This window comes from Lissotriton helveticus, chromosome 3_1 (genome assembly GCF_964261635.1).
Source record: "Lissotriton helveticus chromosome 3_1, aLisHel1.1, whole genome shotgun sequence".
Lineage (NCBI taxonomy): Eukaryota > Metazoa > Chordata > Amphibia > Caudata > Salamandridae > Lissotriton > Lissotriton helveticus.
This window is the reverse complement of record NC_136061.1, coordinates 1831696644-1831711308: the sequence shown is the minus strand read 5'-3', so window position 1 is coordinate 1831711308 and position 14665 is coordinate 1831696644. Positions and strand designations below refer to the sequence as shown.

General features: G+C 44.5%; 1 protein-coding gene across 1 annotated transcript in view; it reads right to left on the bottom strand.

Moving 5' to 3' along the window:
* LOC144823878 (uncharacterized) overlaps positions 1–14665 on the bottom strand; it is a 66633-nt gene that overhangs the window by 6591 nt on the left and 45377 nt on the right. The window contains exons 31-38 of the mRNA XM_078682766.1: positions 10375–14592; positions 8161–8471; positions 7580–7754; positions 6429–6460; positions 5224–5401; positions 4135–4239; positions 2974–3014; positions 1844–1972 (exon numbers count right to left, since the gene is read on the bottom strand). Coding sequence (XP_078538892.1) covers positions 1844–1972; positions 2974–3014; positions 4135–4239; positions 5224–5401; positions 6429–6460; positions 7580–7754; positions 8161–8471; positions 10375–14592 — 5189 coding nt within the window. The remainder of the gene's footprint in view (positions 1–1843; positions 1973–2973; positions 3015–4134; positions 4240–5223; positions 5402–6428; positions 6461–7579; positions 7755–8160; positions 8472–10374; positions 14593–14665) is intronic.

The following is a 14665-nucleotide window of genomic DNA, read 5'->3' as shown; positions in this document are numbered from 1 at the left end:
TCACGTCTGGTGAATCAGGCCTCTCCCCACACACAACAGAGTAATGAAGAGGGGTTTAAACTACCTGCATCGGTGGGTAAAGTATTCCCTGAAAAACTACAGTTTAAGGGAGTTAAGGATGACTAATCTGTTAGCAGTGACTTCGCCATATACACGAAAAACTCACAAACTTAATGAACAAGGTTCTATATTTCCATCGTGGCACAACCCTACAGCACAAAGTCAACCACAAAATATTGTATGCCTCTGAATAGTAAGTGGTGGGAAAAGGGATATTTCAATATTTGCCTCTGGGCGAAGTGAGAGTGGATTCTTTGTAGCCCTTGTTCGAATGGGGGCAGGAGGCTATTTCCATCCTCAACGCGTGTCACGTGTAGTTCCCTATATGACATTTCATTAGTGGTTGAATAATGTACCCTCTAGGGAGGTGCTGTAACCAGAGAATCATGAACATCACTAGAAACATTCGGGACCCCCAATCATTTGAGCTTGGAAATATTTCACAGTTCCCTATGAAATATGAGTTGTTATACCAGTACATTTTGTGTAATAGAAACAACCAAACATGATATGGTTATAGATGTATCCCATGCCAGTGAAAACAGATGTGGCCTAATAGCATGACATTTAGAACAACTGTAATGATAAAAGCACTTTTACATTATAACAGTCAAAATGTAAAATTTCATGTTATAGCAGTACAGCTTTAATGATTTCAGAAACCAATTCTTGTGGTCTCACATATCATATTTTAGAATCAGTTGACAGAAGAAAACAAATGAGGCCATACTCACAAAGCTTGTTTATTGTGCTTCTATCGCACTGCATGCGAGTAACTACGCGTGGTCTGAACATGGCTGTATACATTTTATTATATGTGCTGCACCTTAAAAACTGCATGGTAGTAACCATGCATGTCGGTCGACTTCCAATAAGTGTAATATGCAATTTAATACCATGGGCGCGGAATGTGAGCATTATGACCTACAGGAGGCTTTGCCTCTCATGAATCAAGGCCTCCACACCACACTCAACAATGGCATATTATACTCCCTGCAGCTGTATTTAAAGTATAATATAGTCAAAAAGGATTTAAGGATGATTAATATCAACAGTGGTTTTGCCATAAGAACTTAAATATCATGACATTTAGGCATTATGGCATATCACAACCCTCCCATCCAGGGAGAACTTCCCAATACAGCAGACCATAGAGGATGGGGAACAGGGCGTGGTAGCGGTTGCAAGTAGCACACTCCTCCATGGCTCACACATTATTACGCACCACAGATGAGCGGGTTCCCTGCTACACACCCTTGCGCCCTGCTCCCAGGACATGGAGGGATTACAAGGAGGTGACGCTAGGTGGAGATATTTCCCCTCTTGACCTTAGGGCAAGTTGAGGGTGTGATCTTTGTAAACCTCCTCCTTACCCATGTGCACGTGGGGGCAGGTGGCCATTTCCTCCTCACACTGGGCGAGCCTCTTCTTGCACTTCGCCAGTTCAGGATAGTGGTAAAGAGACTGATATACGTTTTCCCATCAATTCACTTTTGGGCAAGGTAAGTTTTTCTTGAAGGTGGTGAACACTGGTCAAAGGGGCCTAAAGGTATTAAGAATGTCTTATTGTGTGGGGTGTCCCCTAATATACACTGATCCAGGTGTTTGATCTGGCTGTGTATCCCTTTCTTGCTGTCCATCTTAAAATAAACTTGTAGCTTAATAATTAGTACTTTTTACGTTACCGTCCCTGCTTACTTTACGAGCATGTCAGAGAGTAGACTAAATAGAGGAAGTTTATAGCATGCCTAGGAGTCTTACTCTGTACGGTAAAGATTCTTACCTCTGAACAGTCTTTCTGGCAAACCGTGTCCTGGCACGTCACAGTGAGTAACTGGGTGTCTGGGTCCACCTGATCCGTGCACTCACATTCCTTACAGGCGCCCTTGACTTGTGGGATGTTGGATCCAGGCTAGAGGAAGTCAAACAAAAACAGCTCTAGGTCATGCATTGTATTCAATATCCTGCATGGTTGGGGTGGTAGAGTCAGCGAAGGCTGCCTGGTCTATGTAGATTAAAGAAGTGGAAAAGGCCAAACATTTACAGAGAAAGGTGTTTGCGGAGCGATAAAGATCCAGATGAGGGGCTGTGAGATTACGTAAAGGCAGGGCTTTAAGTGGGATGAAAAAACTGGGGGGGTCTCTCAAAGGGGCGTGGCCAATGTAATTAAGGGCGTGACTTAAAATACGTAACGAAAAAAATCTGTGCTTAGCATAGTGTGCCCCCCGACTTGTATTTTGCTGTTTATGTCATTGCATCTAGATATATGATACAAGTAACATCATACCTACAACAAGTCAGGACTATGGGCTTTGTCAGTGGTTGCTAGTTGCATAAGATAAATAAGTAGCTACTATGGCTTGGATATAATATTGAAAAAGCTTCCACTTAAAGCCCTGAATAGAGAAGAGGTAATTTGCAGTGCGCGCTATTCAAAAGGGCCCCTTCATTCGCAACAGCACTCAGAATCTTGTGCTTTAAAAAGCAGACACATGGGAGATGTAAGAAGCAAGGATTTCCCTTCCCCTACAACGCTCACTACGTCATTCCGTAACTTCTCCACTAGTGAGAAGTGAGCAGCGCATATCGATATGCCAGTTGTCACTTCAGTCCGGAAAACAACGGACCGCCTGTGCCAGGGCACCAAACAGAGCGCGATAGAGACCTGTTTCTAGGTCCCCTTTAGAAAACTGCCGGTGCTCAGCATCGGTGAGACCCGGCCCACTTAAAGCCCTGCATAAAGGGTCTACTTCAAAGAAGATGGGCCTAAGGTATTCCCTCTGTTGCTTGTTGTATACTGTGGACTCTATGCAACAGGAAGTGACCAGCAAAAGAGAAAGAGCTGTAAGTTGGGTGTAAGCACTCTGGGGCAAGAGTCTCACATGAGGGAAAAAAGTAAGAACAATAGTTTACCTGGTATGTAACATTGTTGAAGACACAGACTTTTTCTGGCACTGGAGAAAGAAAAAAGAAGATGGCGGTAGGTCACTTTCTGTATAACTATATAAGTAATCTCAACTGATGTTATATCTCCTAGTCTTCCTCAGAAACAATGAAACGTCAACCTTATATCTTTATCAGTGCATTCTCTTCAGAGAGCTCTTCTATGCTGTAAATTGGCCCGCAGTAGTGAGAATTTCAAGCAAGCTGTCTGACACAAGTTCATATAGAAACTGGTCACAACGGGGAGTCTTTCTCTTTGCAGTCTCAAAGTTGCACCAGAGTTCTGAACCCTCATGGAGTGTTACTCTGACAAGAAACCCCCTACCACCTGTACAAAGATTCAGAAATAACCAGCAAAGATAAAAGGCAAAGCGGGCAACAAAGTAACACAGAGCATTCCTACCATTAGCTCTTTTTTTTGTTTCTTTAATAAACTGAAAGCGAACATGAGTTTTTATAACGTGCCTGTTTCTAAACGATCATGTATCAAGGCCACTGTTACATTACACCCCGAGTAAGCCATTAGTACATCTGCCTTTGGGAAAGTAAGTGAAAGGAATGTGTCCCTTCCTCTATTGCAAAACACTCTTTTGTGACTAGGTTCTCGCGCTACTGCAGGCATTACCTGAAGAGGAGAAGACTCAGGGATGGCATTTCTCAGCAAAATAATGTAGAACCAGCCACGCCCTTCCCATGTGCTTTGACTTTCACAACAAACTATTTTCTGTTCAGATCACGTGCACCTCCCTGATCAAGAAAGCTCTTCAGTTTCTTCGTATGGGATGCTACATGGCTGCTCAATAATATCTAGAAATCTTGCTAGATTTCTCCCTCAAAACCCTTTAGTTTAAGAAAATTGGCAGCTCTTTTGTCATGCATGCATCAAACGCACCCTGTTGCCACAAGACCAACCGGAAACTTTTGGTCATACGTCAATGAGTGGCAGGCAACAGTCTGTGCAGTGGAAGTTGTCCTACGAATGTTTACTCTTTTAGACTCTAGGTGAACCCTTTGGGAATTTAAATCTACTAGATCCACCCAAGAACTCATGTCTGAAACATTCAGGCTACCCCTGTATCTTTATGCACAGTCTATAATCTATACCACATGGTGAGAACCCAGAACACATACCACATTCCATCTTGGCGCAGCAGTCACCGGCTGAAAGGATGGACGACAGCGTGAAACCTATCTCGCATTTCTTCACATCTGGATTGCACAGTGTGGGGATGCATTCTGTAAACACAAAGTAAAGGGGCATTGAAAACTTTTTCACCACACATTAATTACAGTCCTGGATTAATTAATGTCGACATTGTATTGTAGCCAGACCCAGCCCTTCCTGCCGCCGGGGCAGTGGTGCAAGATGTCTGGAGTCGAGAGATTAGCATAGTGTTAACCATTACACCCATGGCTTTGAGGCAGAACCACACATTCTTAAACTATATTTATGATAATGGACACCATTACTAGACACACTTATAGAAATATATGTGTTAATCATCTATTATACACGTGATCTTCACTACCAGTGATTGGTTATTGGACTTCGGTCAAATCTAGATATGCCTTCCAGGTATATCATTTCTATCAATAGGTAAAGGGAGAAGATATTATCCTAGCCATGGCTGTACTAGACAAGGCTATCAACTGTTGCCACAAGTGGGAAGTGCACACTCGATGCCAAGACAGCAATTAGTGGGTTGCTTTGGCTTGGTACACAACTTGTAGTTGGGATGGGTTAGTATGGGTTCATAGCTTCAGTAGAACACGATTGTCATGGCCATTAAAACAATCGCAGAGTGGTAAGGAAAGTTTTGCCAGGTGCAAGTAGTATCAGTGGGCTAGCTCCACAGTCAAGCACTGTGGCTACATGGTACTACTTTGACATGATGTGGCGTGCCAACGTACCCTGGGTTTTAAACCTACTATAATGCTGTTAGCAGACAGGCCGTCCAGTCCCTTTTCTGAAGTCACTTAAGTAGGTCTTTTGCCAAGTAAGTCACCCTCTTTAGTATTTTTGCCACTTGCGTTAGGAGTAGGACAGTTTAGTGAAATGTTCATCCAATACTCATAATATATGGGCTGGGACAAAAGGAGCAGGCAGTTAAGGCAGCTTGAATTGGGAATGAGAAATTGGCGGTAATGTAAAATCAATGTGCACATAGGCTGATAAGCATCCTTCCTCTTCACTAAGGGGAGAGGAAAGGAAGTACTTACTGCATGTCATTTCGGTGCAGCAGGGGTTTTCTGGAACTGGGGCCTCAACAAGCTCGAACCCTTCCTTGTCACAAGCTGGTGGAGTGGACTCTTGACACTTGATTTCTTCACACTGGACTGAAATGGTATCGATGTTGCAGGAGCATTTCTGGCAGTTGCTTGTCCATGACTCTCCCGGCTGGAGCACAGGGTAAAAGGACAGGGGGTTAAAACAACATGTTACGCGGTCGCACTCTGGAATATCAAGTACAATAATACCAGGGCACTCTGATATCACAGACAAAATGGAGGATCAAACTAAATAAAAGGTAAGTGCATACAGGGAAGCATATGTGTACTATTGTTAACCCCGCTTCTAAGTAGCTCAGAGCTAAATATACCATGACAGTATATATATATGGAGGTAAGCAGAGAATATCCATACATGCTTATCTTTAAATATGTTTGTTCTTGGTATTTTGTCCATTATATTAAGATGTTACAATATTTTGTATTTGATACTCAGAATTTACACCTATTACACAATTGAGACACTACCTACAGGCTAATAAGCATGTTCTAAATGTATCCAAGTAGTCAGGACTTCCCCAAGCAAGTCTCCCCCAACCCACCTCACACCACTCATGAGAAATGTAAAATTGACTATCCTTTACAAGCGGTTGTACCTCACTGCTGTGCAGAAAGGTTCCTAGTACAGCACTAAACAGCATATGTGCATTATCTGTGTATGCTAGGGTAAGGTATTGTATACCATTATGAGTTACTTCACTGTGAACCCCTAGCAGAACCCTGAACACAGCAGTAATCAGTGATTCACCTATATGTCATGCAGTTCTAATGGAAACTTACACCTCTGTATAGGTTTTTCTTTAAACTAGATACTGCCAGCAGCATTTCGACAGCTGACCTAACTTGGATATTGGCTGACAAGGTGAGAGTCCAGATAAAAACTGCATTGAATGCTGCCTTCTACGCACACTGGTTACACAATGTTATACATACCATGACATGTTATTAGAGTGATAAATATAGACTAGGGCATCCCACGACACTGACATAGGAATGTACAGACACACATACAGACACACACCATGACTGTCTCAAAGGAAGAGCTGAAACCAAAAAGCCGCTGCCCACCAGAGAATGCTATATATTTCGGATATTAGATGAAGGCCAGTGTAGTAAATGTACTAAGGTGGACTCACCATTCTAGGTTTTCCGTCAGGTCCCACGCAGCCTGAATAAAGAAAGGACAGTCTTTTACTTTGAGTTAATAACACCATTCCACGTGAAGATCTTTAGAATTATAGCTACGTTTTTCACAGCCAACTACTGTCTAACAAGAACCACAGTTTATAGACTAATCCAAGTCAAGGGAAACAAGGTTGGGAATTCTGACAAACAGTGCAACAAAGGAGCGGAAAGGGTGAGCAGCCCGTTCAACCAGTTCTTTTTACAGGGGAATGGTTCTGTGGCATGAACCTCAGGAGGATGCATGTAGGGAAGCGTGAGATAGCTCCAGCGGGTGCATTCTGGATACCAAGCATCAGTGGATTTGTTCCCCACTGCGTCGGTAGGGTCTATGTTTATTCCCCGAGGAGGCTATCCATTAACAACATAACCATCACCAGTGAGAAGTTGCTGAGGCAGTTGGCTGAGACACTTCAAAACTCGATTTTAGGAAGCACTGTTCTCTTGGGATAAAACCCAACTCCTCCCACGTGCAGTAAGGGACCACTGCCATCATCCCGATTTACTTTATAATGAAAATGTGTCCTAACATAAGAGAAGTTACTAGCGTTTATCTGTTTAATTCTAAAAGAGCCCAAAAGCAGTGACAGAGCACAGCCATAGTCTGGCACTTTGACATAGAAGCAGGGAGGACTTACTGTGTAAGCCAACAGTGGTTTGACCACTCAGTGCATCAAACATTTGGAGCTGGATGAACTTTCTAAATTCCTAGCTATGCCCTACAAAATGCAGTTTCCTGACATTTTATGTACTCTTTTCCTCAATTACCAAATAATGAATCTATTCCCAATGCTGTGGATGTCTCAGGGCACCCAGACATGTAGTGGATAGGGTATCTCTGGCAATGCCCATGCATCCTTTAGTTGTTCCCATCAAAGGGTGTCATTGTAGAACACTACTTAACATAGTCATAAAAAGAGGGAAAGCGGAAGGCACAAGACCCTACCTTCTGAACTTCACATAAGCATTGGTTCACTGTTATATCTACATTTTACATGATTCTTTGGCTGTTCATTCTCAATAGAATGGTTTTGTAAAGCCTCAGGTGCTCAAAGCTTAAAGCACAAGCCCCACATTGCCTATGCTTGGGTTTTGCAGCACTTACTTTCACATTCGTACTGGAAGCAACAGCCTTTCTCGTCATAGACTTGTTTGGGAGCTAATCCACTATCACATGTAATCTCCTTGACGGGTGGGCATTCAACATGCTGCAGGGTGATGTTCCCACCAAATTCGCAGGTTGCGTTAGTGCATTTGTTAATTTCCCATGTTTCACCAATCTGTAACAAAAAAGTGGTTTAAGTCTTTGAGGTGGAGACTCCCAAATATGCATCATTCTGTTTTTACCTAAGAGTGAGTACTATTGTCATCACGTCATATCAATTGTGCGGAAAGCGATATCAGCATTTTTTATTTTACTTACTGCGTAGAGCATGGCAGTGTCTTCACAACACTGAAGTTTGATAAATACTTTTAACAACGAGTCCCAGCATATAACGGCACACATTTCAGAGAGCAAGCCCATACTATCTTCCCTTTAAAACTCCATCCATTCAGCATTGTGAGACCAGAATTTGTAAGATATTATTGTTTTTACCTTGAGAGTAAATAAACAAGGAGTTCTGACCGAATGATTAACCCAAAATGCTCACTTGCATGAATTGGCAGCCTGGTATATCAATTTACCTCTCTGTAGGGTTCTACACTTTCACAGCCATCAGTGAAATTGAAGTCCGGACGTTTGTGAGTGGTTGGCAGCGATCCTGAGCTTGAAGGTGTAGTGGTGACGGGAGGCCGTTCAGTTGTGTTTGGGGTGGTTGTTTCAGTTGTACCTTCTGGAGTAACTGGTGTCACAGTAGTGATTGGCGAAGTGACTTGTGGCGGAGGGGTACCAGTGGTTATGCAGGGACCCTTGGACCTCACAGGTGTGCAGTCGGCACCGCAAATGGCAAAGTAGAAGCAGCCTTCTTTATCTGTTGTATTGTAGATGACGCCACCTGAATAATACGAAAAGCAAAATTGCTAGTGAGTGATGAAACAACAGCATTAGAAAATGAACACGCAAAATAGTTCTTCTTTTGATGGTAAGAGCTGTGTAGGAAAGGCCCTGCAATTTACAAATTCTCTCATTTACAATCTCCAGCATTAGATTTGTATGTCTGTCTTTGCCTTACCAATATGAGTTTTCACTCACCTTCTAATGTTAATCAAGGCCAATATTATTGACCTTTACATTTTTGCATTCACTACATTGACCTAATCACTGTATTGCAGCATAAATATATATTTACTATTCTTAACTCCTGACGTACTTACTTATACTTTCACTGCAATGTAGTAAGTCAATATAGTTTTCGTAATGTCATGTGATATAAAGCATGAACTATAGTGGCCCTCTACTGGAGACAGGCACTCTTTTAAGCAAAACAGATCACGCCCTTAAAACATTAGGTTCCATAAGAGCATTGTAGCCCCCAATGCATGTCATATAGGTGTTGCCTCTGCTGCTAAAATCTCATTTAACTAGTTTGACTGCACAGCTGGTAGTCTTCAACAATAGCCACATTTTGACACACACCCTTCTCCCAAATCTTATGAGTCTACCAGAGATCACATATCTAAGGCAAATTGACCCATTATGGAACTGAAGTCTCTTCAACATGCTGATATTTTGTAAGCTGAGACGACTTTGCCCCTGATTGCTTTTATTCCTGATGGCTGCAAAGTTTTCAAATCTGTTGGGTTGGCATCTTAAGAGAATGGTTGGAGGCCAGCAGTGGAAAGACTCTGGTGGCAAGTTATGTTTTCCCATCCCATTCTTATCTTCACTTCTTTTGGATCAATGGCTCACAATCATTGGAGATCACCCTTCAAAATGAGAGTCCATTTTAGAATTAGGTGGTAACGGGAAATCTGATCAATTACAGAGGAAGTTCTAAACTCAGAGAAGCATCCACAATAGAATATTTTACCACCTAATGATTTGTATGGTGGGCAAAATACCAAAAGATGATTCTCTTCATCAAGCGTGTTTATCACTTCTTTCAGAAATTAGAGGATAGTCCCCCAATGTAAATAAGGCACTACATGCAGAGAAGAGTGCTTAATCCTCGATTGTGAGTCAGAAGTTGGGGTGTGCAAAGTTTTTATTACATTAGCAAAGTCTAGCATAAATCCTGATCATTGAGCTATACTTAGTGCACAAAATGTCACACTTCTACGTCTGCACCATAGGATTGTTATTCTGCAGAAATATACACTTTGTCCTTGGAAGGACTGGTTGGCACTGAAAATGGTGGAGCCATTTTGTCACGAGTTTACAGTAAAACCCTTTTTACTTCCCAAATTTCAAACTGGAATGGAAATTGAAAATCGTTTAATTGTTTTTTCACAAGTTTATTGGGTACTATTTTCATGCAAAATCCCACTTGCGTTCAGCTTTGCAATCTAAATTTAGTAATTGTAGAATTTGTGGAAAATATATGCAGATCACTGGAGTAAAACTTTGGGTCTTTAAACACCATTGGCCATAAGGCATGTTACATCTTCTTTTTCAGATAAATCCTTCCACTAAACCACATTTTAGGATAAGATATCCTTTTTAGGACAGGCACTAGAGTGATATTTCTTTCAAAATGGTAAATCAATTCCTGTCTCAAAACTCAACCGACTATTTTGTTTAAAGGGCATATCCCACTATAATTGGTACTTTAGACTTTCATCGTCCAATCAGGATTCATCATTGTTAGTGCAATTTAATGCAGTGACTCTCCTTGACACAAAAACCCTAATATTGATTAAATGCACAAATAATATAGGAATTGCTGCCTTAAAATACAATTGCTAAGCATGTGTTTTTTATTTTTGTTATCTCATTAACATGAAAAAATCTTCACTTACCAGGAGGAATCAGATTCTCCCCAACTTTGCAGTGGCAGGTAGGTGTAACAGAAGTAGTTGTTGACGTGGTACCCATAGTTGTGCTGGGTTCGGTACCAGGTGTCGATGAGGACCCTGTGCTACCAGTGGTCGTGGTTGGCTTTGTAGTAGGTGTTAATGGTGTCCCTGTAGTACCAGAGGTTGTGGGTGGTTCTGTACCAGGTGTAGATTCTGTTCCTGTACTACCAGTGGTCATAGATGTTTCCGTTCCAGGTGTTGATTGAGTCTTTGTAGTGCCAGTGGTTGTCTCTGTACCAGGTGTTGATTGTGTTCCAGTAGTGCCAGTGGGTGTGGTTGGTTCTGTGCCAGATGTTGATGGTGTCCCTGGAGTGCCAGTTGTTGTAGTTGGTTCTGTGCCTGGTGTCGATGGTGTCCCTATAGTGCCAGTGGTCGTGGCTGTTTCTGAACCTGGTGTTGATGGTGTTCCCATTGTACCAGTGCTTGTGGTTGCTTCAGTGCCTGGTGTTGATGGCGTTCCTGTGGTACCAGTGGTTGTGGTTGGTTCTGTGCCAGGTGTTGATGGTGTCTCTGTAGTGCCAGTGGTTGTCTCTGTACCAGGTGTTGATTGTGTTCCTGTTGTACCAGTGCTTGTGGTTGCTTCAGTGCCTGGTGTTGATGGTGTTCCTGTGGTACCAGTGGTTGTGGTTGGTTCTGTGCCAGGTGTTGATGGTGTCTCTGTAGTGCCAGTGGTTGTCTCTGTACCAGGTGTTGATTGTGTTCCTGTTGTACCAGTGCTTGTGGTTGCTTCAGTGCCTGGTGTCGATGGTGTTCTTGTGGTACCAGTGGTTGTGGTTGGTTCTGTGCCAGGTGTTGATGGTGTCTCTGTAGTGCCAGTGGTTGTCTCTGTACCAGGTGTTGATTGTGTTCCTGTTGTACCAGTGCTTGAGGTTGCGTCAGTGCCTGTTGTTGATGGCGTTCCTGTGGTACCAGTGGTTGTGGTTGGTTCTGTACCAGGTGTTGATGGTGTCTCTGTAGTGCCAGTGGTTGTCTCTGTACCAGGTGTTGATTGTGTTCCTGTTGTACCAGTGCTTGTGGTTGCTTCAGTGCCTGGTGTCGATGGCGTTCCTGTGGTACCAGTGGTTGTGGTTGGTTCTGTGCCAGGTGTTGATGGTGTCTCTGAAGTGCCAGTGGTTGTCTCTGTACCAGGTGTTGATTGTGTTCCTGATGTACCAGTGCTTGTGGTTGCTTCAGTGCCTGGTGTCGATGGCGTTCCTGTGGTACCAGTGGTTGTGGTTGGTTCTGTGCCAGGTGTTGATGATGTCTCTGTAGTGCCAGTGGTTGTCTCTGTACCAGGTGTTGATTGTGTTCCTGTTGTACCAGTGCTTGTGGTTGCTTCAGTGCCTGGTGTCGATGGCGTTCCTGTGGTACCAGTGGTTGTGGTTGGTTCTGTGCCTGGTGTTGATGATGTCTCTGTAGTGCCAGTGGTTGTCTCTGTACCAGGTGTTGATTGTGTTCCTGTTGTACCAGTGCTTGTGGTTGCTTCAGTGCCTGGTGTCGATAGCGTTCCTGTGGTACCAGTGGTTGTGGTTGGTTCTGTGCCAGGTGTTGATGGTGTTTCTGTAGTGCCAGTGGTTGTCTCTGTACCAGGTGTTGATTGTGTTCCTGTTGTACCAGTGCTTGTGGTTGCTTCAGTGCCTGGTGTCGATGGCGTTCCTGTGGTACCAGTGGTTGTGGTTGGTTCTGTGCCAGGTGTTGATGGTGTCTCTGTAGTGCCAGTGGTTGTCTCTGTACCAGGTGTTGATTGTGTTCCTGTTGTACCAGTGCTTGTGGTTGCTTCAGTGCCTGGTGTCGATGGCGGTCCTGTGGTACCAGTGGTTGTGGTTGGTTCTGTGCCAGGTGTTGATGATGTCTCTGTAGTGCCAGTGGTTGTCTCTGTACCAGGTGTTGATTGTGTTCCTGTTGTACCAGTGCTTGTGGTTGCTTCAGTGCCTGGTGTCGATGGCGTTCCTGTGGTACCAGTGGTTGTGGTTGGTTCTGTGCCTGGTGTTGATGATGTCTCTGTAGTGCCAGTGGTTGTCTCTGTACCAGGTGTTGATTGTGTTCCTGTTGTACTAGTGCTTGTGGTTGCTTCAGTGCCTGGTGTCGATGGCGTTCCTGTGGTACCAGTGGTCGTGGTTGGTTCTGTGCCAGGTGTTGATGGTGTCTCTGTAGTGCCAGTGGTTGTCTCTGTACCAGGTGTTGATTGTGTTCCTGTTGTACCAGTGCTTGTGGTTGCTTCTGTGCCTGGTGTCGATGGCGTTCCTGTGGTACCAGTGGTTGTGGTTGGTTCTGTGCCTGGTGTTGATGGTGTCTCTGTAGTGCCAGTGGTTGTCTCTGTACCGGGTGTTGATTGTGTTCCTGTTGTACCAGTGCTTGTGGTTGCTTCAGTGACTGGTGTCGATGGCGTTCTTGTTGTACCAGTGGTTGTGGTTGGTTCTGTGCCAGGTGTTGATGGTGTCTCTGTAGTGCCAGTGGTTGTCTCTGTACCAGGTGTGGATTGTGTTCCTGTTGTACCAGTGCTTGTGGTTGCTTCAGTGCCTGGTGTCGATGGTGTTCCTGTGGTACCAGTGGTTGTGGTTGGTTCTGTGCCAGGTGTTGATGGTGTCTCTGTATTGCCAGTGGTTGTCACTGTACCAGGTGTTGATTGTGTTCCTGTTGTACCAGTGCTTGTGGTTGCTTCAGTGCCTGGTGTCGATGGTGTTCCTGTGGTACCAGTGGCTGTGGTTGGTTCTGTGCCAGGTGTTGATGGTGTCTCTGTAGAGCCAGTGGTTGTCTCTGTACCAGGAGTTGATTGTGTTCCTGTTGTACCAGTGCTTTCTTCAGTCCCCGGTGTCGATGGTGTTCCTGTGGTACCAGTGGTTGTGGTTGGTTCTGTGCCAGGTGTCGATGGTGTTCCTGTTGAACCAGTGGTCGTAGTTGGTTCAGGGCCAGGTGTTGATGGAGCCCCTGTAGTTCCAATGGTTGTGGTTGATTCAGTCCCCGGTGTTGATGGTGTTCCTGTTGTACCAGTGCTTGTAGTTGGTTCTGTGCCTGAAGTTGATGGAGCCACTGTAGTACCAATGGTCGTGGTTGACTCAGTCCCCGGTGTTGATGGGGTTCCTGTAGTACCAGTGGTTGTTGTGGGTTCAGTGCCAGGAGTTGATGGTGCTCCAGTGGTACCAGTGGTTGTGGTTGGTTCTGTGACAGATGTTGTTGATGTCTCTGTTTTACCCGTGGTTGTAGTGTGTTCTGTGCCAGGTGTTGATGGTGTCTCTGTAGTTCCAGTGGACGTGGTTGGTTCTGTGCCAGGGGTCGATGATGTGCCAGTGGTACCAGTGGTCGTGGTTGACTCTGTGCTCGGGATCAATGGTGTCCCTGTTGTACCAGTGGTTGTAGTGGGTTCTGTTCCTGGTGTTGGAGACCCTGTGGTGCCAGTAGTTGTAGTTGGTTCAGTGCCAGGTGTGGATAGTGTTCCTGTGGTACCAGTGGGTGTGGTGTGTTCTGTGCCAGGTGTTGATGGTGTTCCTGTAGTACCAGTTATTGTAGTGTGTTCTGTGCCAGGTGATGATGGTGTTTCTGTAGTGCCGGCGGTCGTGGTTGGTTCTGTGCCAGGTGTTGATGATGTTCCTGTCATACCAGTGGTCGTAGTTGGTTCAGTGCCAGGTGTTGATGGCGACCCTGTCGTACCAGTGGTTGTAGTTGGTTCAGTGCCAGGTGTTGATGGTCTCCCTGTCACACCAGTGGTTGTTGTTGGTTGTTTTTCTGTTGTTGGTAGTGTCCCTGTAGTGCCAGCGCTTGTAGTTGTTTCTGTGCCTGTAGGTGTTGATGGGGCCCCTGTAGTTCCTGTGGTTGTGGTTGGTTCTGTGGCAGAAGTGGTGGTTGATGAAGGCGTAGAACCACAAGGCACATAGGAACAACATAAAAAGCTGGCCTGGAAATTGTTGCACTTGCGTACTGGCTTCTGATCATAGTTATTGCAAGTAAGTCCAGTTTGAGGGGTGCATTGCACTACCTGGCCGACTTCTTCCAAAGTGGAATCTGGAAAATCTGCAGCTCGACAGCGGACTTCTTTTGGCGTTTTACAAACCTTCTCCCCCTTCTCTTCCATTAACTCTAAAGTCTCATAGTCTCCATCCTCAGGTCTTGGCCCTGGGTAACTATGATCAAGCCATCCTGTCCAGCTGCACACCTCATGGACACAGACAGTAGGAGTGGGTGGTGCTGTGATGGGCAGAGAAAAGGACAAACAATATTACCTACTATTTTACTCATTGGGAAAAAAATCACATGTTAT